The 27,472-nt window shown below is 36.0% G+C and overlaps 1 protein-coding gene across 1 annotated transcript in view; it reads right to left on the bottom strand.

The window, feature by feature from the left end:
- Positions 1 to 2,177: 2,177 nt before the first annotated feature.
- Positions 2,178 to 27,472, bottom strand: part of PlexA (plexin A) — a 138,372-nt gene continuing 113,077 nt past the window's right edge. The window contains exons 4-12 of the mRNA XM_018548496.1: positions 10,605 to 11,336; positions 7,780 to 7,905; positions 7,089 to 7,550; positions 4,968 to 6,646; positions 4,673 to 4,886; positions 4,285 to 4,468; positions 3,496 to 4,206; positions 3,268 to 3,413; positions 2,178 to 3,150 (exon numbers count right to left, since the gene is read on the bottom strand). Of these exons, the coding sequence (XP_018403998.1) occupies positions 2,977 to 3,150; positions 3,268 to 3,413; positions 3,496 to 4,206; positions 4,285 to 4,468; positions 4,673 to 4,886; positions 4,968 to 6,646; positions 7,089 to 7,550; positions 7,780 to 7,905; positions 10,605 to 11,336 (4,428 nt within the window). The 3' untranslated portion in view covers positions 2,178 to 2,976. The remainder of the gene's footprint in view (positions 3,151 to 3,267; positions 3,414 to 3,495; positions 4,207 to 4,284; positions 4,469 to 4,672; positions 4,887 to 4,967; positions 6,647 to 7,088; positions 7,551 to 7,779; positions 7,906 to 10,604; positions 11,337 to 27,472) is intronic.

Genomic DNA, 27,472 nt, shown 5'->3' with positions numbered 1-27,472 from the left:
AGGGAGGCTGAACTCGAGGACGACGGTGACCGAGGGCGTTGGACTGTGAGGGAATCTGCTCGCCGGGGTTTCAAGGTACACGCACTTGAGGGGTACACCGTGGGAAAGACACTCAGGGCAGACAGACATCGACATAGAGACTAGGCTACCGACTATACGTTAATATCTATCTAAACGTTTAATTAGCGTACGCACCGCGTACACACCCGGTACGCCCGCACACCTCCATTCGCTTTTCACGTGTAATCGATTTACGGAGGGCGCGTCAGACAGAAGCACTCGCCATCGTTTCGTTTTCTTTCCCCCTCCCCTTTTCTCTCTCTTTCTCGGTTCTTTTATTATCGTTTTATTATAATCAGCAGTCGCGTCGTAGTCGTGTCTCTTTTCTTTCCTTTCTTTTTTTTTTTTTATAGTAAACGCTATGTAGTCTTTATTACTCAAGCTTATGCCCAAAAATCTACCAGAGGCACTTTGGGTTTATTAGTACCATTTGAAGTCGGCGTGCGCGGGGGAGGGTACCGCACGCCCCGTTCTCTCGTGCACGGAACAGCGGGCGAGCACGCGATCACGCTTCATCCTCGAGGGAAACCGTTGGTTATCGGATCGTTCGGTTGACCCGTTACCATCATTAATTGTACCATTTCCCGCCTCTTTTTGTCGCGCGATTATTATACCCTGTCTAGCGATGTGTCTTCGCCACCACGTAGATTCTGTCCCTTCTTCTGACTTTTCACCTCACCCTCCCCCCAATTCCTTTTCCAGTAAGCCTACTAACAACTCCATTATCTTTTATCCGCTTCCTTACCTTTCCACCACGGTCTTCCGATGTTTTTTGAGCAATAAATACTTTCTCCACGTATAACTGCACATTGAATTGACGCACAGGACACATGCACACGCACATACACGTCGGACAGCCGTCATTCGCTACCAGTCGTACGCATTGACAGAATGTCACGTTAAATGAGCTCGAAGAACATCCAGCTTCGAATCCCATTAGCTCGACCCTTAATCCTTCGCAAGAGTATGTAAAATCATACCAGGATCAGGCACTCCGTAGATCGGACTTGTCATCCGATTTACAGATAATGTAATGTGATTTGGCAATTTGTGCGTAAATACGAAGGGAATAACAGATTGATTGGACAACTTTGTTCATTGGTGCAGCGACTCTTCGACAATGCTTTCGGCTCTCGATCAAACATCCATTCGCGCAGCTCACTTTCACGCACACCAATATGGCTACATCCACAGAGTTAATGTTACGCTTTTAATTAATGATTATCAATTCAATATCAATTCAATATCAATGTATTACAATCAGACAATACTCAACAGTGATCGTTATTCATTATATATTACAATAATTAAGAGTGACAACAACATGACGACGGAGGCGTTGAAGCATTACAAGGGAGAAAGAGAGAGAGAAAGAGAGAGAGAGAGAGAGATGGGTAGGGTAGAGATTGAAAGTGGTACGTAGATGAATTCTAGGAGGATGAAGGAAGAGCAGGAGAACTTCGATGATGGACATGCTACAAATAGTATGAGAGGAGAGAGAAGGGAGCGGGGCAGATTAGGAGATAACGATGGACATAAGGATAAGGGAGGAAAAGGATAGGATTATCGATGATTGTGGAATAGCGACGATGACATCAGTGATGGATGCACGACGATAGGAATGAACGATTAAATGGCGAAATGGAACAATGAGTCGCGGAGACCAAGGAGGGGGGAAGCACGCACACTCAACACAACCGTCACATCGAGCTGGCCTCGCGCGCGGCCATAGTCCATAGATTAATTACTTACTAACTAATACACAGTCTGTCTCCGTTGCGTGGATGACTTTTTTCCCTCCCTTCTTCCTTCCTTTCTCGAGCGTCGCGTAAGTATACGTAATACACCATATTAAATACGCACGTGCGTGCGGTACGGCGCTGCCGAGTTATGGAGCGTGCAACAGCGCGCTTATAAGCGTGTGAGCGAATGAGACTTTTTTAAGTCTCGTTTTGTGTGATAAAGTTATGGCAAAATAACTCGGCGCGGGATACCGTCCTACCTGCTCGCACGCGCGCCTCCTCATCGGATACTAGATATACGCACACGCACACACAGGCATGCTTGCGCCAATATAAAGTGTATATATGTACACATATACATACGACATACCATCCATACATATATAATATATTCATATCGTTTAATTATTTCATCGTTATCGATAATTATCATTATCTCTTAAAATTCGTCAGTTCTCGTAATTCAAAAAATTTCAGCTAGAATAGCGGTGGATGGAAATGTTTCTTCGTTAAAAATCGCCAGATCACCGAGATTACGGCGCCAGCAATCGACCGTATTTTTTTTTTTTTAAACACATTTACAAATTATCGATCGATATCGCAGCTGATTCCCTCACTCGCGCCTTTCTTATCACTAGTGTGTTTCACATTATTACATTCATTTTTAAAATCACTCGCGGTGCAATCGGGCGTGCGATCATCGCGCAGCGAGGGAAACGCTTTTGCCCCGCTTTTGCACTCGACTCGACCGTCGAGTCGAGGGGTGATCATACATTTAATATCCTATTACAATTATTCATGATTTTTGATATCTTATGTACAATTATACGCGCACGCGGTAATGTGCTTATGATTATGGCCACACCTACGAACTGGCGACCTCTGAGAAGACTTTCTCAACACATACTTTTAACACTTAATCCTTTAATTAATTCCCAGTTAACTCGCGACATTCTTAGCCCTCTGTCTGGAATAACTCCAAAGTTCACTCGCGATTCGTGTTAAGCTGAGAAAACTGGCTTTTGCACAGAACCTGAGATAATCGATTTCAAGGTAGGCCAGTTCCCCTCGTTCGCGTCGTTGATAATTGCATCGGATCGCGATTGACCGCTCAGCAGGGTAACTCTTGACGAGCAGGTTTCGTCATGTGCTTCATGGAGTTCATGGTCATGCATCAGGGATTGTCCGCCGCCATTATATTGTGCACTTGCTCGAGTTTGTACGCTAGTCTCTGCTTCTGCGAAAATTCGTCCTCCTCGAGCGTGACTATTAGTTGTTCGTTGTATTTACCCGCGTATGTATACAGTTCGTATAAAGCACAATTCGTGTTAAACTCCGTTGTGTGTAACTGAAACAAAATTAGACGAACGTTGGCGCATTAAGAGTCATGCCGAGCAAATTTACGAAATTTATGCGTACCTAAATTAGATACACATAAATTACGAATATAAAAATAGATAAATACCCTCGACTCTTCGGCAAGCATGGCATTCATGTCTTGATCGGATATGGCTGGCATGACTTTAATATCTGAGTAGTAACGCTCTACCCACTCTTTGTACACTGGAATGTCTTTTGCGTATAATAGTTTCGAACTCGGAGAGTCCTTACCTAAGAACAGCAGAAAAAAATGTATTTCTAAATCTCCTTAATTAACATGGAAGTAATGTAAAAATTGGTAAAAACTACATACCTAATCTATGGTCCGATGTTGAGCAGCTATCCATAAACGTTTGCGCCACGACGGATAAACACGAGTCCACGATATTGGACTTGTGTATATCGAAAATAAAATTCGGATTTTTTATAAGATTAACCCAAAACCTAAGGGGAAGGGAATTGCTCTTCCACGTGTGGACCACTTCCGGATCGGATATGCCGTGTTGCAGAGCTTGGTCGTCCATGAAATCGAACATATATTTGATGGCGAGAGGTAGCGCCGAGCCTCGATGGGCAGTACTAAATATTGTCTCGAACAGATCGTCGACGAATTTCTGGAGAGTACCCTTTGTCGCCAGTAACCTCGTCAAATAGATCTCTGAGACCATTTTATTGCCACGATCTCCCTCCTTTCGCGCGTCGGAATCATGGTGTTTAACAAGATGCCAAATCTTCATACCAGCTTCGATATTCTGATTAAGCGGCGATGTGGCGCGAGAGAGAGGGGGACTTGCCGAACTGAACTTGCTAAGATTTAAGGTCTCGTATTTGTGCGATTTGTCCGTCTTCTCTGACAGAATTGAAAGGTTGTATATAGATGATTGTTTGGAGACTAAGTTGAGTGATGCTCCATCTGGTACCCTGTAATGATTTAAAGTGTTTCTTTTCTTCCACTCGCCCTCTGTTTTCGTTGTCGAATCTTCGTCGTAGAGAATTAATCTACCGGATGCGCCAGTTCGCCATTCTACAATATTTCATTAAGTATAATATAAAAATTGCATAATTTAAATTTAATAAGCACTTAAATCTAAGATTTTCTTACCAAGATCAAGATCCTCCTTTCGAGGTCTTTGACTATATGGAGTCGCTCGGTAAATCGTATCCAACGCTTTCTCCTTCACTTGAGATATTGTGTCGCAGTCAAGGACCTTGACTGGCACGTTCTCCGTGTTAGGGTCCATTCCGCCAACAAATACAGTTTGTTGGGATATCGAGACATAAACCGTCTAAAATTGTAATGAAAACGTTATTATTGTACAGCATTAACTTATCTTAGGTCTGTTTTCTGTGACTGAATTAGTGTACACTGTTGGAATTTAAAATGAGACAGACATATGTTTGATATTTGTTGAAAGCGAGAAAGAGAGTTCTAGTGCAGTCTTTCAGGAACAGGAAATAGACCACATGTCGAAGTATTAACGCATTTTTACCATTGGCTTGAAGTCGATGGATTGCCGAATTAATTTTTCTTCGGATAAAGAATATCGTGCTTCTGAAGTAATCGCATCGACAGGACCCTTATCGACTTGCTGTTTTACCGCGCGAAACAATACGTACAATGGTTCACCGGCGCACTCTCTCATGAATTTGTACAAGAGAAATGTGAACCAAGCAGACAGCATTTTCTCAGCAACGCTCTCAGTTCTACAAAATAAATAAGTTTCTTAAAATCATAAGTATCTTCATCGAATATTAATAACTGAAAAAATAACGTTATAAACTTACCTTCTAAGAAATAGCTTTGGATGACTTTTGCCTTCCGTGCACTTCTCAATAAGATCCGCCAGCAATGTTTTTAGGATGTCCGTGCAATATTCCATTTTGCTCTGCAGGGTAACCATAATCAAGCTGGCAACGTTAACTCGATCTCTCATAGAGAAATAACGATTGCTCTCGAGCGTTCGTACAAACAATAATAAGAAAGTCTTGTTCATTATCAGTTGACCGAATAAGCGCAATCCTTTTTCTTTTCGTGAGAGTTCTGGCCTCTCCCACTGCAGTACCGGACTATTGTCGTCGCTGGGGAATAATATCATCATCGCATAAGTGCGGTAATCAAGGAAGGGTATGCCACCACTAGTAAGGTCTCCTGTGAGATCAGTCATTTCCGTCTGTAATTCGGCAAAAGCTTCCTTACACTCGGCAGCGACTCGTAATTCGAGAATATCCATCTGCTCCTGCATATTTTTCAACACGCGATTGCTCTCCGTAGATTTTCGCCGATAAGCGATAAGGAACGCTATAAATACGAGTACTAAAATCACAATGGCGATGCTCACGCCAATGAGTGCAGGTTTCGACAACGGCCCATTTAATCCAGCTGGCAGTGCATAGCTAAGCTTGCCAATCTTAAAATGAAGCGTACCACCCACTATTAACACTACCTCCGGCAATTCTTGTTTATTGGGCAGACCCTGGGCATCAATGGCTGGTGGTTGCGTTAAGGGTGGTCGACAGGTGAGTTGTTGCCGTGATAAGGACGTGACATTGCAAAAAGCGTTACCGATTTGCACAACCACATCAGACTCTTGGCAGGCACGATCGAGGTGTTGACCATTGATCGTTAGATAGTCGCTTTTATAATATTTGACTTCCTCGTCGAAAACTTCGTAGATTGGATTTGGATATAGAAGAAAATGATTAAAACCGTGCTGTGAGAGATTCTGTACGCCAGTAACATTGTCCATGCGGAAACCATATTCGAGAGAGAGCGGACGTTCGGCATCCAACAATAAGTGTTCGGAAATTTCGATGGTCGGTGACTTACACACCATGCTCTCCTGACTGTGTACCTCGCACTGCGACACGAACATCTTATCATCGTAGTAGACGTACATTTGTGGACTTTGTATGTAGCCGAGGTTCTTGCCGGTTACCGAAATCTTTATTCCACCTGCTGGAATTCCCTTTGGAACCTTCATCTGACCGGCTACACCGCTTTCCACACTCTCAATTGTCGGATCGTCGACATATTCAAAGTGACCATCATATAAACGCTTGCCACCATCAAAAGACATCTTTAACAAGCCGTTCCGCTTTTGATCACTTGGACTCGTCATGCAAAGAGCTTCGTTTGGTTCGGCACTTATTATGGAGCAGGGAAGATCGTCAATGTCAGCGTGGATAGTGCTACCAGCGTTCATATAATTACCGGTGATCTTGATAGTAGTACCACCGCTCAAAGGTCCGTACTTGGGTGATATTGAGATGATCTGTGGATCTACAAATTCGAAATTGTAGTCTGATTCGCCGCGGAAGTCCTCAATCTTGACAATGACGGGTCCACTCCTGCCCTCTTGAGTGCCAGGTCCATCGACTCGGCAAACAATTTGCTTCGTTCGAATATAAAGTTCCTCATAAGGTAGACATCGCATACCAGCCACGGTAACGCCTCCAACTATGTCCTGCAACGTATATTAAATAATTTAGTTAGGTAACAAACGCTAATATTGTAATAATGATAATAAAAAGTTAATATGCCAAATATGTAAACACGAATGTTAATACCTACTGAATTAAAAAAAATCTTTATTTAAAACAGGATAACATTAAACAATTAGATTGCCTCTATAATATAATTTTAATAATTTATATTTAATTGTCAACATAATTTATTTATACATATCTCTATAAGTAAATATAAAATTTTTTAAATGCTTAGAAATACATATTCTTAAAAGTTAAAAACTTTTAAAAAAATATTAATAATATTTTTGTAGTAAGTCTATTATCTATTAATTATTGTAACATATTACTATGCAAACAACAAACGAAAACGATAGACGAAAGCGACTATATTTCACTTCGATAACGAGTAAGAAACAAACGAAATGACGCCTTTCTTACCTTGAATGTCTTGCCAAGATTGATGCCGCGAATCGTCACGTTTGTATTGCCTTCCCAGGGGCCCATTACCGGTTCGAATGATTTTATCTCCGGATTTGGGCAGGTCTGGTTGCTGTTCAGCCACATGCCTGAACCGCGGTCGCACTGATCCTTCACCTCGCATCTGTCTGAGCTCTGGCACCAGCCACATCCGTACTTCGTTGGCAGAGCCAAGCACATGCCGCAGTTGTCTGCCATGTCGCGGCAACGGTATATCACAAGGTGTATATTGTCCGGATTATCCAAGGGTTTGGAGCCACCCCAAATTACTGCGAAAGGTACCGTGATATTCGGCGCGCGAGAGGTATAAGAGAATTCCGTTTCCTCGCAGTAGATTGTGTCAGCCAGCAAACGTGCGTTTACACTCGTCACGCGACCCTCAATGTTGAATTGGCACACAAATCGCGTCTGTATAATGAATTGCTGAAAATTTGCCAGAATGTACATTAATATTTCAATAGAATTCTAAATTCAATAATATACTTAATTTCTGTATATAAAAACTAAGATTTAAAATGCTATCAAATTTATCATTTCATTTAAAAATAGAAGTAAAAAAAACTCGTGAAATTTTGCAATATTTTATAATTCCACAAAAGATTCAAAGATAAAAAAAAAAAATCATTAGTGATGTAGTAGTTTTTTTACTTACCCCAATGATATGCACTTTAACTCGTATCGCTTTTTTTATACCGGAAGACACGAGGATCTCTTGAGATTCGGTGGCATTTATAGTGGGACAAAAACCTGGTCCACTCCTATAGCTTGGTCCCATTCTCTGTAAGATATATATATAAAGTTATCAAAAAAGCAAGATAATATTATTGTTAAAATAATTCAAAATTTCTACGTTTTACGTTCATCCATTTTCATATTTTATATCACATGTACCCTATTTTTCTTCATGCAGTTTATTAGAGTGCTGCTGTTAGCACTCTATCTTAATTCAATTTTATTCAATTTGATTATTTTGGATATTATGCAATTCAAATCATAGAGCAAAGTTCATAGCGTCAAGTTTTCATAAAAAATTACAAGTTAATTGATAATCACATATTAATATTCATGGAGTGAACGCAACGCTTTAACTCCAAATCGAATCGAGTTGATGTCGAAATGAAATTAGTTGATGCATGTTAACATGTACGCAACAACAGAATTGCAATTCTGCTCCGAAATTAGATGTTGTGAGTTTGCAGCACATATGAATCGTTTATCTTGCGAAAATGATGTAAATCCATTTTGAAATTTTAATGAGTTTCAGTAAAATGTAAATGTAAGCGGATGTATGATATCTTCTAGCAAGATTTTTTTCATATTTAAACTTATATACTTTCGTATAATTTTTGACTAGTTTTAAAAGTATGCATATGCACACGTATGTCCTTAATTTTTAAAGAAAATTAACAACAACAATAAATATAATATATATGTATATATGTAATTTAAAATATAAGTAAAAAAATATGAAAGTTATATATCAAGTACTGTGTGAGCTTGGAAATATATACGTCTAACTTCAAAAGTATCTTTGACTGTATTTAAATTACTACAGATTTCTTAAGAACTTCTTGGTATATCTTGTGTCGCGGTCGAGTATATCTTAAAGGATCATTTATAATAGAGGTAATAAGCCGTAAGCCGTAAAAAATTGACCAATCATAGTCAGCTATTCTCCCTCACATTCGCGACTGTGAGTGGTCAATTTCTTATGGCTTATGGTTTACTCCATTATAGACGGCTTTTAAAAGTTCGCAAATAATATCAAATATTATTTTTACCTGTAATTAAAAAATTTAATATATAAAAAATTCAAGACTTGTCAATAACCTCGCTACACTCAAGATACTTGCAAACTTGTATATCTATTTTTTTTTATTGATGCTGTAACAATTTATTCAATGTCTTCTATATTTAATAACGTAATATGATTTAACATTCTCATTTGTCCGAGAAATTCAGCGAGAAATATTAAATGAAGACAGGAATTTTTTTGCAATAATTTCAGATTATTATTTAAATAAGATCTAAAAATTACTATAAATCAATATAAAATAATATAGTTTTGATTATAAAATTTATCAAATGTTTGCATGATTCACTTTATCATATATTTTGATACAAAGATTAAAATGCTTATCTATCAATCAAAGTCACACTAAATCATTAAATTAAAATTCAAGTAATATTTTCATTAAGTTTCCAAAAATTCTCAATCGAGTGATAACGTTCGAGTGATAATTTAGGCTACGTCAATCGATTAAAAACAAAATGCAAGACGTGTCATAATGGCTCTTCACAGAAATCGATTTCAAATACAAAAGACATATAGTATATTCGACACGTGTTTATTTGATGAACCGTTGTGTACTTCGGTAGAAAGGGGTGACAACATTTTGGCTGGCATACAGCCTTGTTTTATGTGGCATACAGCGGGTAGTTGTATAAGCAAGCTCGGGTATGCTACCATTCATGCGGTTAATACAGAAGCGGGCAGACAGCGGCACAAGCCACTCCGCGTGCCGTCGCATTATTATTCTTCGTAACGTGAATATTCCGACCAATTAGCGATTATCGGTCCGCGCAATCAATAGTTTCTACAATTTATTAATAATAGTACGCGAGCATATGGAAACAAAGACTGTTTATCAAAACATTATTTCGCGCATGTTACAAGTTTATTTATTTTTAGACATCGAGGCCATAGATTCCGTAGAAGATAGGATTCATATAAATCACTATTCCGTTGCAATAATTACAATGAGTGCAAAAAGTATTTCTACACGAAAATTTTTTTATTATAAAAAAAAGTCGTATTTGTAGGAAGTAAACATTAATTAGCAATTTTATACAATAAGTACGTTTTTATCCTAACATAAACAAAACACGCTTTGCGTGTTCCTGATTTTAGAAGTTAAATTTCTCAACTGAATTTTTTCATACATATTTTTTACAATTCATAATAAATGTAATTACCATTTCCGAATACACAAACGCGAGCGCGGCGTAACGCTCGAGTTATTTGATCGAATGAGTCAATTGAAGCGGCACTTACAGTGTATCATTTATTAATAATATTTTGTGCAATTGCGCATTATTGTCAATGTTGGAAGTGTCATATAAAATGGTGTACACGATTGCCATATTCTAGTAATTGAAACGCAATTATTACTAATCGTGTTTTTGCGAATATATTGTGTTATGTGAGTGCAATAAAACAATTTAAGAGAAAAAAAGAAGTGTTGAATGGTGACGGAACAATCAAGTAGATTAATATTCACATATTATTTGTTATTTGAAAGATTAATAGTCCATTTCATATTCAAATTTAAATAAGAATTAAAGAGAAATAAGCTTCTCTCTTTTTTTGTTAATATAAATAAATATTATTTGACACAAAACCTTCTATTAATCGTTGATGACAATATCACTTAATTTTTCTCCTTAATCTATAAAGATAAATAGCAAGATACTTACGCTGACTCCCGTGACAAGAATGTCGTTCCGACAATTCTCCGCTGTATCGTGTGTGCACCGATGACCATCAACACACCAGTCACATGGAAAGTTCGATGATACGCATTGCGTGCAGGAACTGTACGTGTTGCAATCGAAGAAAGTGAAATTCGTCGCTACCAAATCGGGTCCGTTTGTCATCCGAACCGACAGTTTGGCCGTGAAATGGTGTCGGCCCGGCGGTATCGATGGCAATAAATCGGTTCTCGGTGTGGTACAGTTCACGCCGTAGGACTTTCGCGAGGCGTTCGTGATCAGGGTCTTGTCGAGGGCGGAAAATGCGCACAGAAACTGCCCGGACAGCGTCGGCAGGTTCTCGATGACGAGCTCGAGAGTCCTGGCAGTGGTGCGTTGCAGTTGGTCTGGCGTGACAGTGGTGATCGTTGTGCACCTACCACTCTTGTAGGAGATCCAGTAAAGTGGATCCTTAGCCGCGTCCTGACAGTCGCTGCGCAGGTTGCACTTGTTTTCCAACGAGCACCAGCCACAATATGGATCTTTGGCGCCCAGACAGTCCCAGCACGTCTTGTAAACCGAACACTCCTGTACCTTGACCTTTGAGACCTTCTTCTCTGTTAGCACGTAAAGATGCATCAGTTGCGAATCGAACAGCAGATCCGGGTTCACTGGAGAACCAGGATCGATCTCAAGATCACCGTACTCCAATGCTAGCGTCGAGCTCTCTACTACCACCTGCAACAGAGGAATATATAATTTTTTTTATATAAATTGATTAGTGCAGCGGAAAGAATGGTTTTGTATAAATTTAACTAGAGATACAGATATGAAAATGATTTCGTTGGATTATTATCACAATAATTATATATAGAATATTCAAGCTGATTTTTAGAACCGTTAAATGTCAAAACTTTTTGCAGCATTGCTCTTCATGCTTCAGTTTCATACATAATTATTTTGATGAAACTATATATAAATATCGTTCTAGTAAAATTTTTAGATATTTCAACAGAATTGTTTTCTTCCTCTTGTGGAAATATGAATATAAAATGATATATTATAAAATATTATATAGGTAATATACGTTTCGACCGAAAATAAGATTATTTCTTATTTCATTTATTGTATTATTATAATTTCCACTTATAATATTTTTTAATAATTTAAGTTTTTATTTAATTGTATAGAAGAAATAGATAGAATTATATCCATGAATGTTTAATTAATTTTTTTATTAAAAAGTTTTAGAATTTTAATAAAATTTTGCAATATAAAATTGTAAATTTTGCTGAGCTTATTGAAATTTCTTTAATTTTCCTGTTCATTCCAATGCAACTTATTTAGTAATGATAAAGTAATGCATTCTTATCACGTCAGAGACTCTGTGATATAAAAATTTCATTAAAATAAAATTACTTTTAATAATTTGAAGAAGACTGATATATATATATCGAGTTTCATATAATTCGTTTCAGTCTGGCTTGGTTGATAATGTTTCAATTACTAGTTCGTTAAAAAATCAGGAATTTACAATAATTGGCGAATTTATGTAAAATTAGAGAGACAGTCATTGATGATTACAGTTAATAGGCTTGTATAATATATTACTCGTATATACATGCCAGAATGCTCTTGAACGAGGATGACACGAACGGGATGAAGAATTAAATATTCACGACGAAATTATGAACAACTGCTAGCCCGGCTAACACGGAGTAAATGTTCCTTCCGTTTAAGTATTTATTGGGTATTAATTATCGATATTAGTTCGGTGACGACCTCTCATTCCATATTCCGTTTTCCGCATTTCCACGATAGTGAACATTCCGAAAAATATTAAAACGTACTAACGTACAGTCCCTCATCGACGTATCATCGATTTTAATAGTAATCATATACAATAATCCGGCTACAACATTCGACAGAGCGATGAATTTTATTTTCGCATTATGAAAGTGACATGAATATTTACATCGTCACGTAAATTCATTCCCGTAAATTTCCCAGGTGGATACCATCATATATTCGTTGTCGGGATAGAGTTTTTTTAACTCCAATGCCGATTGGTGGTCACCGGGCATCTAGATATAAAATTGCAGCCACTGAAAGTAACAGTGTAGCTGCAATTTGCACGCGCTATTATTTTAACGTGAGACTCTCAGCGCGTCACATCTTTTTCATGGACGCGCACGGTACAATTATCTTTGCCAGGTGCACTCGCGTAGCATTCATTTTCTTAAACCTCACCGCGAATCTCATTCGTGGTCGCGGTTAAAGGGTCGTAAATTAAATCTCAGTCCACGACGTCCCTCGCTTTCAATTGACAGCGAAATGACGACGGATGGAAGTCCCAGAGGGCTAGAATCGTTCGCGGGCCTAATAAAAAGTTCATTCTTTCAAATAATAATAACAGTGATTATGTGTCGAAGTATGACGTGGATCGCTTTAGCGGCGACGTTTAACTTTGATGTAGTAAATTTCCTGAGAATGGTATTCGTTGATTATCTGGTAATTATTACTATCAGTCTAAAGATTCTGTACAAAAATTCTGTGCAACTACAGTGTAATATAACATTTCGCATCATTTTTAGTTCCGCAAATTCTTAATAGATTAAGTAATCAAATTTTTTCTTTATCTTTTAAATACATATTTTTTTTAATTTCATTTTTTCTTCAATTAATTTTGTGAATCTCTTTGATTTCGTAAATTTGAAAGAACGTTTGTCCTTCTCTTTTAGGAAGTATTTACTTTTAGAAAATATTAAACTTTTCGACATTATTGCACTAATATTGACTCTATTTGAATGTACCTTATTAATGCAATGTAATATGGAAAAAGACGTACACATTAACGTACTGAAAACGAGCTATTCTGCCGAAGCAGAAATGGAATAGTTAAGCATTCGTGTGTAATTTACAACAAATTGGATTGAGAGAGTGAAGCGAAGTTCGTGGTAAACGCACAGCGCGCAGTCACTATTCCGATTTAATTAACAAATATTAATTAAGTTGCGTCGCGTAGCGCGAATCGAGCCAACAGGCAATTTGCCGCAATTTGGTAAACATCTGTTCGTCTATTCCACAATGCTCATTAGAACAATAATTAATGCCTTTTAATAAAGGTAGAGGAATGGATTATTACTTATCATTGACAATTCCCTATAGTCCCAAGTACAAACATAGGAATTAGATTAACCTAAATGAATAAGATAGAAATTTTCAAATCCTTATTGTAGCTAATAAACAACCAATTAATACTTTATGTAATTTATATAATTTTTTCGAAAGTTTTGGCCAGTTCTATGGTGACCTAATTATGTAATTAAACCTCGATATTTGATATCAGGTGACCTTTGTGTCTTCCGAAAAAACTTAGGTTGTTTTTTAAGTCGATTCAACCTTGCAAAATGTTGAGAAGCATCGTGTGGCACAGTAAAGTTTGGAAGAATTTTAAGTAAAGGCTAAGGACTGTCCACTACGTGCCGATCAGCATTCGACCTCTGGCCGAGTAATAAGTCGTTACTTAAGACAGGCAATCACGGCGCGGTAACTATGTTACAATCTTTGCGTCTAGGCAAGTTGGAGACGGGCGGGAAAGAAATAATAACAATAATTATGAAGCTACCGAGTGTTAGTGGTGGTTCTTAATTCTAAGGTTCACTCGCGGTATCCGCGGCTGGTCTTTTTAGCGTGATTTCGTTCGCGTTGGTATACGGTAACGCGAGTGCGATGTTCGCGCGTCATTCGGCCTCGGCAAATCCTCAGCCAACGTCGACGCACAAAGAGGCTTTAATAAACGCGCGGGGATAAAGGCAAGGTCGACGAGGTCGAGGATGAGCCGGTTGGAGGGTTAAGAGCGAAGGGAGGAGACGGAGGAGCAGATAGAAATTATTTCTTAATGGAAGAAGAAGCATCGTGGCAGACGCAAACGCAAAGAGGGTACCTGGTAATGATGAAGAAGAAAGAGACAAGATGTAGGCAAGACGTTTGCAAGAAAGTTACGTACAGACGATCGCAAGCATAATAGAAAAGGATAGATGCAAAATATGACAATAAAATAAAATTTTTGAAAGTAAAAGGAAAAATGAAAAATAATTAGCTGAATAAACGTAAGAAAATTTAGTAACAGCATAACATGCTAATTATTACTTAATTAATGTGATAACTGTTACTTAATTAAAATAATACTTAATTAGAGTTTTACTTTACATCGAAATAATTATTGAGATTTTATCAAAATCTTGTTATCGTGTTGTTCCGCAACTAAATATTTCATGTGACACATGAAAGCAAAATTAAGGAATTACTTAAAGACAAATGGCCTATAAACTTAAACAAATGGCCTATAGAAGCAGGATAAAGGATGAAAAAATAAGAATGGAATTAAATGCAAGACGGAAAATAAGATATCCGTCGTTTGCGTCTCGACACTCAATCGATGACGTTTTAACGTGAGGAAAATAATAATCACGACGCTACCGAGAAGTAGGCGGACGTTTTAATTAACGAGCTGGTTGCGCTCCCACTTTTTCTGGCATATGCGATTGCATCTATCCTTGCGTTTGTATTGCGTGGGCAATGCTGATCAGTGCGTCGGATTGACCGATAAAAAGCGAATCGAACGTCGACATTCCTGAATCGATTTCCAGTTGTGCGTGTTCGTGCGTCCCACGTAAGGTATTCGCATATTGATACCACGGTAAAATCCACGCCTTAAGTTCGTGCATATTAAACGAGACCGAGCGCGATTAACGAGATATGCTTTGTTTCCATTGGCGCATGCAGGAAGCAACGGATTATCAGCCGAGCGGTATAATCAATCGTTAATTACTACCGATAACGTACATGTTACAGATATCGCAAGCTTTATGAATGACGAACTACATTTATTGGAAAGTTTCTTATGTAATTAACGAGAGCGTAATAACAGTTATCTGCGGACGTATTATAATAGCTTCCCTAGTTTCATTAAGAATAATTAAGCACTAAAATTGATTCATATTTTACATTGTTCACACAATGATAAATCATAAAAAGAAATATTTGAAAAAAATTATAAAAACATAAAATATTAAATATAAAATAAGTTAGGTTAAAATTATTACATATAATTAATAATGGCAGAATTACACTGTAAAAAATAAAATGTTAATTTTAACACAAAGACGTTGAGTAGATTTTCTGAGACATGCAAAGTATTAAAGTTAACATTTTTATGTTAATGTTAACATGTTTGCATATCTCAGTAAATCCACTCAACGTCTTTGAATTAAAATTACCATTTTATTTTTTACAGTGTAGGTTCAACAGAAACCGATGATCGCCTCAAAGATAATATGACCAGACATTTTGATTTTGGAGGAGTCTTTTATTCGTGCATGTTCCACCAAACATCTCAAATATTTCGACTTTAGCAAGAAGGCCTCACTAAAAAATATTTCAAATATCATAAATTTTGCCAATTTATATAAAATCATAGAATATTATTGTATGTAGAAAATAATACAGCAATTGAATAAATTTACTTCGCAATGAATAAATGTAGACAGTGGAAAAAATTTAACTTTGAGTTTATTATATATTTTAAATATTAATAACAAACATTAATCTTATTTTAATTGCCAAGAATTATATACATTCCTTAAGAATTCACTTTAATTACTAAAGTAGATAACTTTGAATAATAAATATGGATAAAACAATTGCATTATATCTTAAAAATGAATTGCTATTAACAAAATTGCTTTCAAGTATTTACTTTTACATCCATTTCCTCCTTAAGTGCTTAATAAAGTTTCTCGCTTTGGATCCGAAAATGTCTAGTTTCGTATTACTCAAAGACTGCCGCGAGCGATCGAAGTTCAATAGAAAATTCCTCCACCGTACAGACGTTAGGTGACGATGTGAAAGGGATTTAAGAGCGATGATCACAACAAGGACTTGACTCGAGAGGCACGTTCTTGCATCCTGTCAGAATGTCTCAAGGAACAGTGACAGGGGAGTAACAACAGGACCGGTGCGGAGCGCGATGCGATTAAATCCGGAGGTACTCCCACTGTCGCGATGCATTTCGACGCGGTGATTATACGTGGAGTTACGTATGCATCCCTCCCTATCTTCCTCCCTTCCTCCTTTCACCCCGACTGGCGTCTCTTCGGAATTTTTAAATGCATTCTTCGACGTGGTTCGCCGCACCATCACTGGGATTTCTTCCCGCGGATGCGAGAAAAAGGAAAAGAAGAGGGATTTCCTCACCGCCAGAACTCATGGCTATGGCAACGGGGAGGTGGTGGGCAGACAATGTCTCCGAGAAGCATTCGACAGCGGCACAAATGTATTCCACTGCTGAGAGATTCCGAGAGAATCCTATTTCATGAACCTTATCGATTTTATCTAGCGAATCAAATGCGCGTTCATACAGTGAAGCTAGAATGCACGAAATCGAATTAGAATTAACTCTGATTAACCCTGCATGAGAGAGAGGAATACGGAATGTAATTTTGTCACCTATTATAATGGATCTATCTCTCGAACTTTCGTGTGGCATCAAATCCACGTCATTCATCATTTATGACGCTCTTCTTGTGTCATCAGTATCTAATATTAATAGGGGAAGTTGTTGTTCTCTATTTTATACCAATACTGGTATAACTGTTCTCTAGTTTGGCACTACAATAGAAATATTTAACGTAAATTTTACATTCCAACTTCAAGCAAATGGAATTCTCTTGTCTCTATTTTTTTTTATAATAAAACTATTGAAAAAAAAATGCATGTAATTCATTTTCACTTTAATGATACTTTTTCGTCATAATTTAAAATTTAATACTGTTTATTTACGTCACTTGAAATAGACGTTATTCCTACATATGCCAATTATTGCGAAGAATATTACCAAGACTTGGATAGTCTAAAGACTTAGGACGCTCGCACGGAATGCAAGAGATCTGGGGGTTCGAGGTAATAATTTTCGCAATAAGAATTATCTACATTGATTTATTTCTCATTGATTGTGTTTCTCACGGTCCTATAAGATTCAACGTTCAATAACGATAATTTTATGTGTCATTATTTCTTCAAATAATAAAAATTGAACCAATGTCATTTCAAACTTGATTTAGTTATAACGCAAATTATGCGACTATTTATACATTCACGTGAAACAAGCCTCTATTAACATTACGCAAATCCAATCATAGCGCCTTAAAATAAAAAAGGGCAGTGAATTGCTAATCTGGCTTCGGTGAAAGTAAACCGTTAGTCCGAGAAATCCGTATCTCATCGTGGATCGTCACGAGATTCTGATGCGCAAATACAATACTACAGCAAAGGTTGCATTATCCGTGTATTGTTGAGTTACAGCTCGATACCCGCGATGCCTCAGGCTGTAATAATGATTTGACAGAAACGGATAAAATCGACAATCTTTCGCGACATTACTTCTAACAAATTAGTGCCGTATCTTCGATAAAACTACACGGAATATTCACGATCTGCAAGATGCGATATTTGTTAGTAAAAAGCACGTTTTTAATTAGCAATTAATTAGCATTCAAACAATTTCCGAAGAAGATATAATGAAGAGATACATGTTATATTTTAAGGAGAAAATTGTGCTGTAGTATTTATTAATAGATAATTAAGAAAATATACAGAAAAATAAAAGTAATATGAAATTGAAATATATTAATGCAATTTATTCTGTATCATTAGTACGTGTCAGTGTTTATCTTACAAGATCGTTACGCGTTTGGCAATGTCTTGATTACAAATACGATAACGTAACTCTTCTTCATTATTATTTCTAATTCTTCGACACAGTATAGTAATACGTAGCTTAGGTGCTAATGCTGATGGGTTCTAAAAGGTCAGACGTTGAGAGAGAGAGAGAAAGTACACTAAATTATATATCTCGGCGATAACGACGTGACGAAAAATAATCGCAAGACCGAGGAATCCATTAAATTGAAATTAACAGAACTTCGGAGATTTATCCGTGGGTGTCATTAAAATGCCGCACGTGCGAATCATCGTTTCTCGACGATAATTGTCGCTGATAAGAAGCGACGGCCGACAGTACGCATTTATAGCCGACGAATCGCGTTTTTAGTCGGCCCCATGATGGAAGCGCAAGAACTCGCTATCCCACGATTTGATAAATGAACTCACAGTATGTAATAACCAGGTCGCCGGCGTCGGTAAAAGCGCGCGCATAATGTGTTTCACCCCTCGTGTTCCCCGCGCCCCTTTGCCGTCCCGTTTTCCCCATCCATCCCGGTATAAAACAACCGGGGGTGACATAATGCGATTGTACGTCGCGGTGTTACGCGCGATAGTCGACCAACAATTTTTCATTATTCGAATCTGTCGTTGTTTTTCGGCGCGAGGAGATGCGAGGAAGGCAACGCGAGGGGAAGAGAGGTGACGGTGGCAAGAATCCAGAATAACGCTGCGAACTTTTTATCGGTTTTTCCCCCGAATAAAGGGTTCTCCACTATTTACCTGCGCTTCCCGTCCGTTCCTCGACAACGTCCGAGATTAATTGCCATCGAATCGTCGAATGGAATCGCTATTGAAACACGGGAAAAAAGTCTCATCTTGCAAACTCTAATTAAGCGGCACGACAATCCCAGAACGAGATGCTGAGAGGCGAACGGGGAGAGGGGCGAGAATCGGCGAGGTTTCATTCCCGATGAAGCCGCGGAAGCACAAGCGAAATTAATACAGTCGATATCTTCTCTGTGTGGATCAATTGATTCGCTCGCATTGTACTAGAATACCACTTTTATACGGAGTGCCCTGGATGGATATGTATTTTTGATCTCACAATATCGCTTGGCCACCTATGATTATTCACAAATAGAATGACAGCCGATATTCATAATCAGTTCTTATTTTAAAATCGTCTTAAGATGTTAATGTAACTTTCGGATTGGTTTATATGATCTCTCTCTCTCTCTCTCTCTCTCTCTTTCTCTCTCAAAACTACATTTAAAACGATCTTAAATATAAGAACTGACTATGAATATCTACATGTTACGGAAATTAATAAATAATATGATACATGTCTAATAAATTTTTTATTGAGAACAGAACAAATCGTTCATCCAGGATGATGAGAAATGAACCATATATAAGTTCGTCTTCCAAGAATCCACGCGAAGAGGGTGAGTCGCGGAAGAGTAATGAAAAGAGGGTAGACATGGTGAGGAGATATGTACTGGAGCTGAGAATAAAGCTAATCGGATTTTTCCTATAAATCATACTTTGCGCGGCTAACGCATTTCGGAGCTTTCGATACCATCCGTCGGACGCTAACGACCATACGATGCGATACTCTTGCAAAAATCATGTCGCGGAGGAGCACAGTCGGCGAATCTTAAGTCGACGTGAGAATACATGATATAAATGGTTTTTCAACGAGCCGTACCCGAATGATTGCTAAATAAACGTTTGCCAGTAGCGCGATCAACGCGCGGTTGCAAACTCACGTTCACACGTTACTGTCATACCGTTCGTTATGCACGACAATCTAAAAAAATAGCTTTCTAAAAGGAAAGTTTCGTTCCAGTAAAAGGTTGAAATTGTTATAAGAAACACATCATCGAATTAATCCTCCATCACTTTTAGAGTACTTCGCTACACTTCTCATTTCTGTGAACACTTTTACTTAACTTACGTGAAAGTCACTATTCCTTAGAGCAAATTTCTCTGAATCTGTTGTATTTTTAAACAACTGTAAAGACAAATCGGTATTTTTTTTTCATCATGTTTTAAAAGCGCTGTAATTATTCTTGCAGAAAATCAATTATATAGGAAATGAATTAAAAATCAATTTAGCTTCAATAATAATCCGATCTATCACAATTTAATGTGATTATTACAATATAATTATATGAAGATTTAAACGTATAATCTCGTACAAATATGAATAACAAGTACCGACGCGCCAATTCTCGTGTCACAATCAGATATTTCTTTATTAATATTACTCATAAAATTGCTCAGTGTAATAATGAAAATATATCCTGAACCGTAAAGTCAGTAGTATAAAACGTTTGATTGCCGTATTTATAATATATTCTTGCACTGATGTAGATATCGGGAGGGAAGGATGGCGCATAAAATCGGCAATTACCCATTAGACAACTTTTGTGTGTGTGTATATATGTACCAATATATAATATATATAATAGAATCTAATTTATATTCCAGATTTCCTAACGCAATTCATTAGTCCCGAAACGGGTCTGGCATACAAAAACAATGGCTTGTCGAAGTTTCTTCACCGTTCCCGTCTTACTCTCTTTCTTTTCCATTTTCTTTTACTTCTTCTCTTCTCCGTCATTTCTTCCGTCTTCGTCGAATCCTCCCTCCATTCACCGTCTCGCCTCATAGCTTTTCTCCGCTTCATCTTTATGGCTTTGCTACTACCATCTACCAGCTTCCACCCAATTTATTAACACACTTCATTCCGCTTTCCTTCTGAAGATTTATTTTATAATTATCTTCGCCCCCGTTCTCCGTCGGGCGAGATGAGTGTCAGTAAGATTTTTTTATATTTATCGTATGCGAAAGATAATTTAGTGCTACTGACATCAACCACGTGTCGCTCAAATTTGTGTTTCGCAAAGGTAACTGCCACGAGGTACGATTAAAGTATTCATTTTGAATATAAGTTCAATTTTAAAATATAATGCGTTTCTCTTTAAGACTTCATGGATTTTTAAAACTGCTCTTTTACGTTTACACACAGATAAAAATAAATTAATGATAACTTTTACACATACACACACGCACACACACGCATACACACACCCAAAATTATGAGAAATCTATAGGAAAAAATATGTTTCAAAATAAAATAATAGCCACATTGTTATCAGTTGTTTTTATTTTATCAAGAATACAGATGTGTGTGTGACATTAAAAATAGATAATAATATCTATGTAAATTACTAATTATAGAAACAATTCTCTAATCGTGTATTAGGTAATCGTGATTCTATTAACAACTGCTTAATAGCTTAACTTAATAAATTAACTTACACACACATACACACAGATTTGACGAAAGCATTAAAATAAAGTTTTCATACAGTGATAAAGAGAACAGACTTATAAATAATAGACGAGAGTTTTACGCAATGGTTTAGTGCTTTATGATAAGTGCAACTAAATAAGTGCATTTTTATGAAAATTAACGAAAAAAGAGTTGAAATGATCATTTATCTGTTTCCAAATAATCACCACACTCGAGCTTTTCATATCACGTTCAAAGTACCAGTTCTCGTCCGAAGTAAAGCAACGTTGAGCACGATTAGTACTTGGATGAGTGACCGCTTGGGAATGTCCTCCTTGATCTGTATTATTTTAAAAATTTGTAGATGAAATGAGTTTTCTTTGACTACAAAGCGGTCAGATTTGGTTTCGTCGTCTGAGGGCTAATATTAATAACACTCTTCATGCTTTTCTTTTCTCTCGTCGCCGAGTTTCTCTCGAGTATATTTTCCTTGCCGGCGATTTTTCCTTTTCACCTTATTTCGCCCGCCCGATTCCTCTCTCCACTTATTGTCTCGCTTCCTCTTTATAGCTCATACAGCTCCATGTTCCGACTTCTGCCGTATTTATGGACATACTTTACCTTGCTCTCCCTCGTACAGTCTCGCTCTATCGTAGTTATCTATATTTTCTTTGCGCTCAGACCTCTAATGTACCGACGCGCTTTATTGGTCTCTCGATCGTGAACGTACCATTTATCTATTTGAAATTAATGAAATGATTTTTTTCAAATGTGTATTAGTAAATTCTCATCAAATATAATAGTTCACTATTTTGCATCTTCCTGTAAAATATTGTCTTTAGCTTATTCTATTATTAATATTGCTTTCGAACTAATTTTTATTTTTTATTGTAAACAATATTAATAAATCTTATGTATATTTCAACAAATTTTATTCTTCCCAAGAAGAAAAAAAATGGATTCTTATTGTATAATATCTGCAAACAACAAATATAAAACTACGTATATTAGATATACAGTAATTAAAACTATAAAAACTTTAAAAAAATTGTTTTGATAATAAAATTTACACAACTATCGCACTAGTATAAAAATATTTCATATCAAGACTTTGATAAATAATTTCATACATTAATGTATTAATAACACACAATCGCGATGGTATTTCATATTTTACTTGCATTTTCTTTCCCTTGTCACTATCTATGATTTAATATCATTACAGATTTTTTCCTCTTCCTCGTCCTTCCTATTCCTCTCTATCTCTCTTTTTCTTTCTTTTCTAATAATTTTTATTTCTTTCACCTTCATCATTTACTGCTTTATCCTCACTGCTTCGTTTGGTACATTTATTTAGCAGACCTCTCGCCCTTTCGTCTTCTTCAGCTGTTTCATATTTTTGTCCTTGGTTTCCTCTTTTATGATTCATTCTCCGGATTTTTACGGATATATTGCGAGAGCACGTTGTAGTTTCCTCGGTTATTTCCGTTTTTACTTCCAACGCGAGTACAGTCAGCGAGACCAGTCGTAAAGATTTTTTGTCTCGTTGTGTGTGGTGTGATTTTGGCAGCCTCGTTATGCAGTTCCGCACTTAGCTTACACCAGAACAATATATGAATAGGGTAACTTGGGTTTTTCTCCATGAATTTTCTTGGATAAAATTCGCAGTTACACTCTCCCCTATCTCTCTTTTTTTAAGACCCTTACACATCCTGTCGTTCGTTATTCTTTAAAGATAAAACGGTAGAAATAGAATAAAAGCAAGATGTTGTAGAGTTTACTGTTCTTTACGGTGACAGGAAATGATTTAATTACACACACTGACGAGTTCGTCTACTAGGTAGGTCTTTTCTGTATTTTAGTGCACGTGACATTCAACACATTATATGACGTGTATCAAGATTGAAATAAGCCAGAAAATACGTCTCCTCATAATCTATTTTCCAATATATGACATGCACAATTCTGCTGAATTTGTGTTATATAATAACGTAAATTTGTATATATTCTTCGTGTCTTCTTACTTTTCTTCGATGAATGTCTTACTGGAAAGCTCGCTTTCACATTGTTTCCATCGAATCATATTTTTGTTTTGACATAGTATACTTGATCGTGATATAACTTCTTCATCTCACTAGTAAAAGCTCCGTAAGAGAAGAATTACATTCGAAAATAATGTCGTGATAATCTTTGTGATTGTTTTTAAAAAGCTAATCCTACATCTCTCGTCAATTCATTTAAGACAGTATATCAGACAGTATATTAAACGTTTCGTATAACAACAGTTATTAAAAATCACACATTTTTATTGTATAACTATTTTTATTAGACCTCATTCAACTTCGAGAGCAAAAGGTCAAAAGGTCATAGGAAATTCAATTCCCGGAGTATTTTGTCTCTAAATATTTTTGCAACAATGTCAAATTTTTATTCCTCCTTTCGTTACACAGGTTATAACATGTATATCTATATTAAAAAATTGTTTATTAAAGCTTTTATTATTCGATAAACGAATAATATTTTTGCATATATAAATAAAAAATATAACCAATTTAATATTTACAAACTAAATCTCATTCCCAACTTTGATCCTAAAATAATGTTATCTATATCTAATAAGAATTAAATTTGACATAGATATTTGTAAAGAATCTATAAATAAAACGTTTTTTATTTTAAAAGTTGAAAATTTTATTAAAATTGTTGTCAATTTATTTTTGCATCTCGCTGAAAACCAAATAGATATAATGTTCACTAAAAACCAGATCAATATAATGCTTCAAACTTGATTTTGTGCGAAATAAACTGACCAATTCTATATATATTCGCTATATATTTAATGCGCTTAAAAATTACTCAAAATACTGTTTGTCGTGTTTATTATTATCTTGGTGTAGGTGGGATTGAAATCAGAGAGAATTTAATTCGCGAGAAAGACAGAAATATAGTCTGTGCGAATAGGGTAACAGTCCAGTTAGTAGATGAAGCTGTACGTGTGATTGTGGTGGAATACCAATGTCGATTGTGCATCCAAAGATTTACGGTTAAAACCGTGCTTTACGCGTGCGCTTCCCGTCAATTATGCCAAAGTTCGTTACTTCGGTCGAGCATTTGCACGAAACGCGAGCTGTCAAGTCAGCCCGAACTAATTTTGAAAAACGAGCTATCGGAAATTTAAAAAAAGAGAAAGAGAGACAGTAGAGTCACGTTTGCGTCGCATCGAATAGTCGTTAATGTGCAACGACGCTCCATTAGTACTGGATTTTTTGAATCGATAGTGCGTGAAATATTTTTCTTTCCTTTTTTTTTTTAAAGCACGAGATTATTGTGAATAGTTTTAGAATAGCAACCGTTTTGATACATTTTTTTCACAGAGATATTAAAAACATCTATTTTAACTTTAATTTTAGCTTCAAATAAAATAGACATGTAAAATGTTTATCATGTCTGAATATCAGCCATTAGGTTAGTTAAAATGAAAAAAAAAGTTTAAACAGATTTTTATTTATCTCTCAGTCTTTTTTATTTATGCTCTCGCTCTTTTTTATTTACGAGTAAAGCATTCGTGTAAAATGCTACATTGATGCAATAAAATTACTTAGGATAACTTCGTAAGTTAGGAGTAAAGTTGAGCGGTGTCGTGTTTCACATTTACTAACAGTATGCTAGACAGGTTTATGATTTAATCATACAAGACGCGAGCTCGTGAGTTATTTTTTTCTTTCGATACATGTATAATGAATGCGATCCAAATTAGTTTTAAATAAGTGACGGATAAAAAAGTCATTATCGGTCGACTAGACCTAAAGAGATAATAATTAATATCAAGAAAGTTAATTGACAATTTTATTTCTAAAGAAGACAATATATTGATGAAATCATTTAATACAGGTGAATACAGCTATCTTTAGCAACTATTAAATCTGCATAAAAAGTATTGATTTCTTTTAACTGTTATGTCCGTTTTTATTAATGTAAATTAATTTTAATTTTGGTTCAATTTACTCTTCATTTTAATCTAATTCTTAGCAATAAAAAAGTTGAAGAGTAAGTAAACGAAGATTCAAGCTAATCTATATTGATAATAATGAGCTTTAGATATGACCTGTCTAGAAAAAAAATCTAGTTAATAATATCAAGCTTGAAATAAGTTACAAAATATTTAATGTAAAAACCACAATAGAATTGAAAAAGAAAACATAAAATTTAAAAGCGCCAACATAATCTAATCTTATTACACTAGACAGACGAATTCATTTTTAAGAGATGTAACCTCTTATTTTTTAAGTGGTTAAAATCATGTGAAATATATAAATATAAATATTTAAAGCAAATATCTAAATCGCAGTCTTTAATATAATAAGAATATTAAAAATTTTTATATTAATAAAGATTATGTAACAATTACATAAAATTCTTCAACATCATTCTAGAATATAAATACACATAATAATTATTAATTATACAGTATTGATAGATATTCTGAATGGAATAAAAAATAAAACATTCTCTCTGTTCTCTTTTTTAACAATGTGGATTATCTTAAATAAGAAAATTACCGCACATATTTGTGGTGCCAGAAAATTTAAATAAGATTTAGTTTAATTAAAAATAAATTACTATAATAAAATAGAAATATTAGTAATATAAATATAAACGTAATGTAATAATTATCATTAATTTAATTTTTATTTAAAAATTTAACCAGATACAGATCTGAATATAATTTTATTGAGTAAATATTTTTCTTGCACGAAATTATTTATCCAACAAAATTATTTTCAAATCTGCGTCTAATTAAATTTTTAGATACGTCAGCAGGTTCTTTCCGTATAGGGTTTTGACTTATGTTCTTTACACTAAACGCCAAGTATAATATTACAATGCGCTTCCTAGAATACACAAGGGTATAATTAGTAAACTTCCAGTTGATATATGGCGTAATATCCAATTTACTTCTCTAGTGCTACCGCTAAATGTACATAATTCAAACTGCCACGAAATGACAGTTCTTGTGTAAAAGGATTCGTTTCAAATAGATTGTATACGTATTTTATCGAGTTCTCTACATTTTTGCACACAAATGAGAAAAAGACAGAAAACAGTAGAGAGAGAGAGAGAGAGAGAGAGAGAGAGAGAGAGAGAGAGAGAGAGAGAGAGAGAAATCAATTTGTAAAAAGTAAGGCGCATCCTCCTAACTTTCTTTTTTGAAAACTAATCGAACGGTGTATATTGCGTTGCTAATTAACGCCGACCTCGCTCAGAGATTTAATATCTAGGACCGCATACCTCAGCGTCAATTACGTGAAAGATACGTTCGCTTCTGTCGGTCGCGTAACTTCGTCTCGTATTTCTCGGCGAAACATAGAAGAAACGAATAGAGATTCAAACAAGTTTTGATTAATGGAACATTAGAACCTGGAAAGGAAAAACGAGCCGCCTCGGGCGTGCAAAGACGTAATTAACAACGGCAATCAGATGAATCAGTGCATTCTTTTTTAGATAGAGAGACGTCAATTCAAGCTAGTTGGATTGGCGAAACTTATGACATCTGATTAGACATTCGTTTCAACATTAACAAGGCTTGAATTTTCTGCAAAAAAAGAAAATGATATTGCTGTTTAAACTGGAATTGTTCACTTTTATGAAGATTTCTATCTTCAAAATTATAAGTTTCCAATATGTTTTGCTTAATAATGATAATTAAATAGAGGACTGGACATCTATCTTTTTCTCTTTACCTTTTTTCTATTCTTTATAAAAGTTTACTATTAAATTTATAAGAATTACTAATAACAATTATATTATTTAGTTGTTTATGTTTACTTTAAAACAAAGAAAAAACAAA

Source organism: Cyphomyrmex costatus, unplaced genomic scaffold, assembly GCF_001594065.2.
Source record: "Cyphomyrmex costatus isolate MS0001 unplaced genomic scaffold, Ccosl1.0 scaffold123, whole genome shotgun sequence".
NCBI lineage: Eukaryota > Metazoa > Arthropoda > Insecta > Hymenoptera > Formicidae > Cyphomyrmex > Cyphomyrmex costatus.
This window is presented reverse-complemented; position numbering and strand designations above follow the sequence as displayed.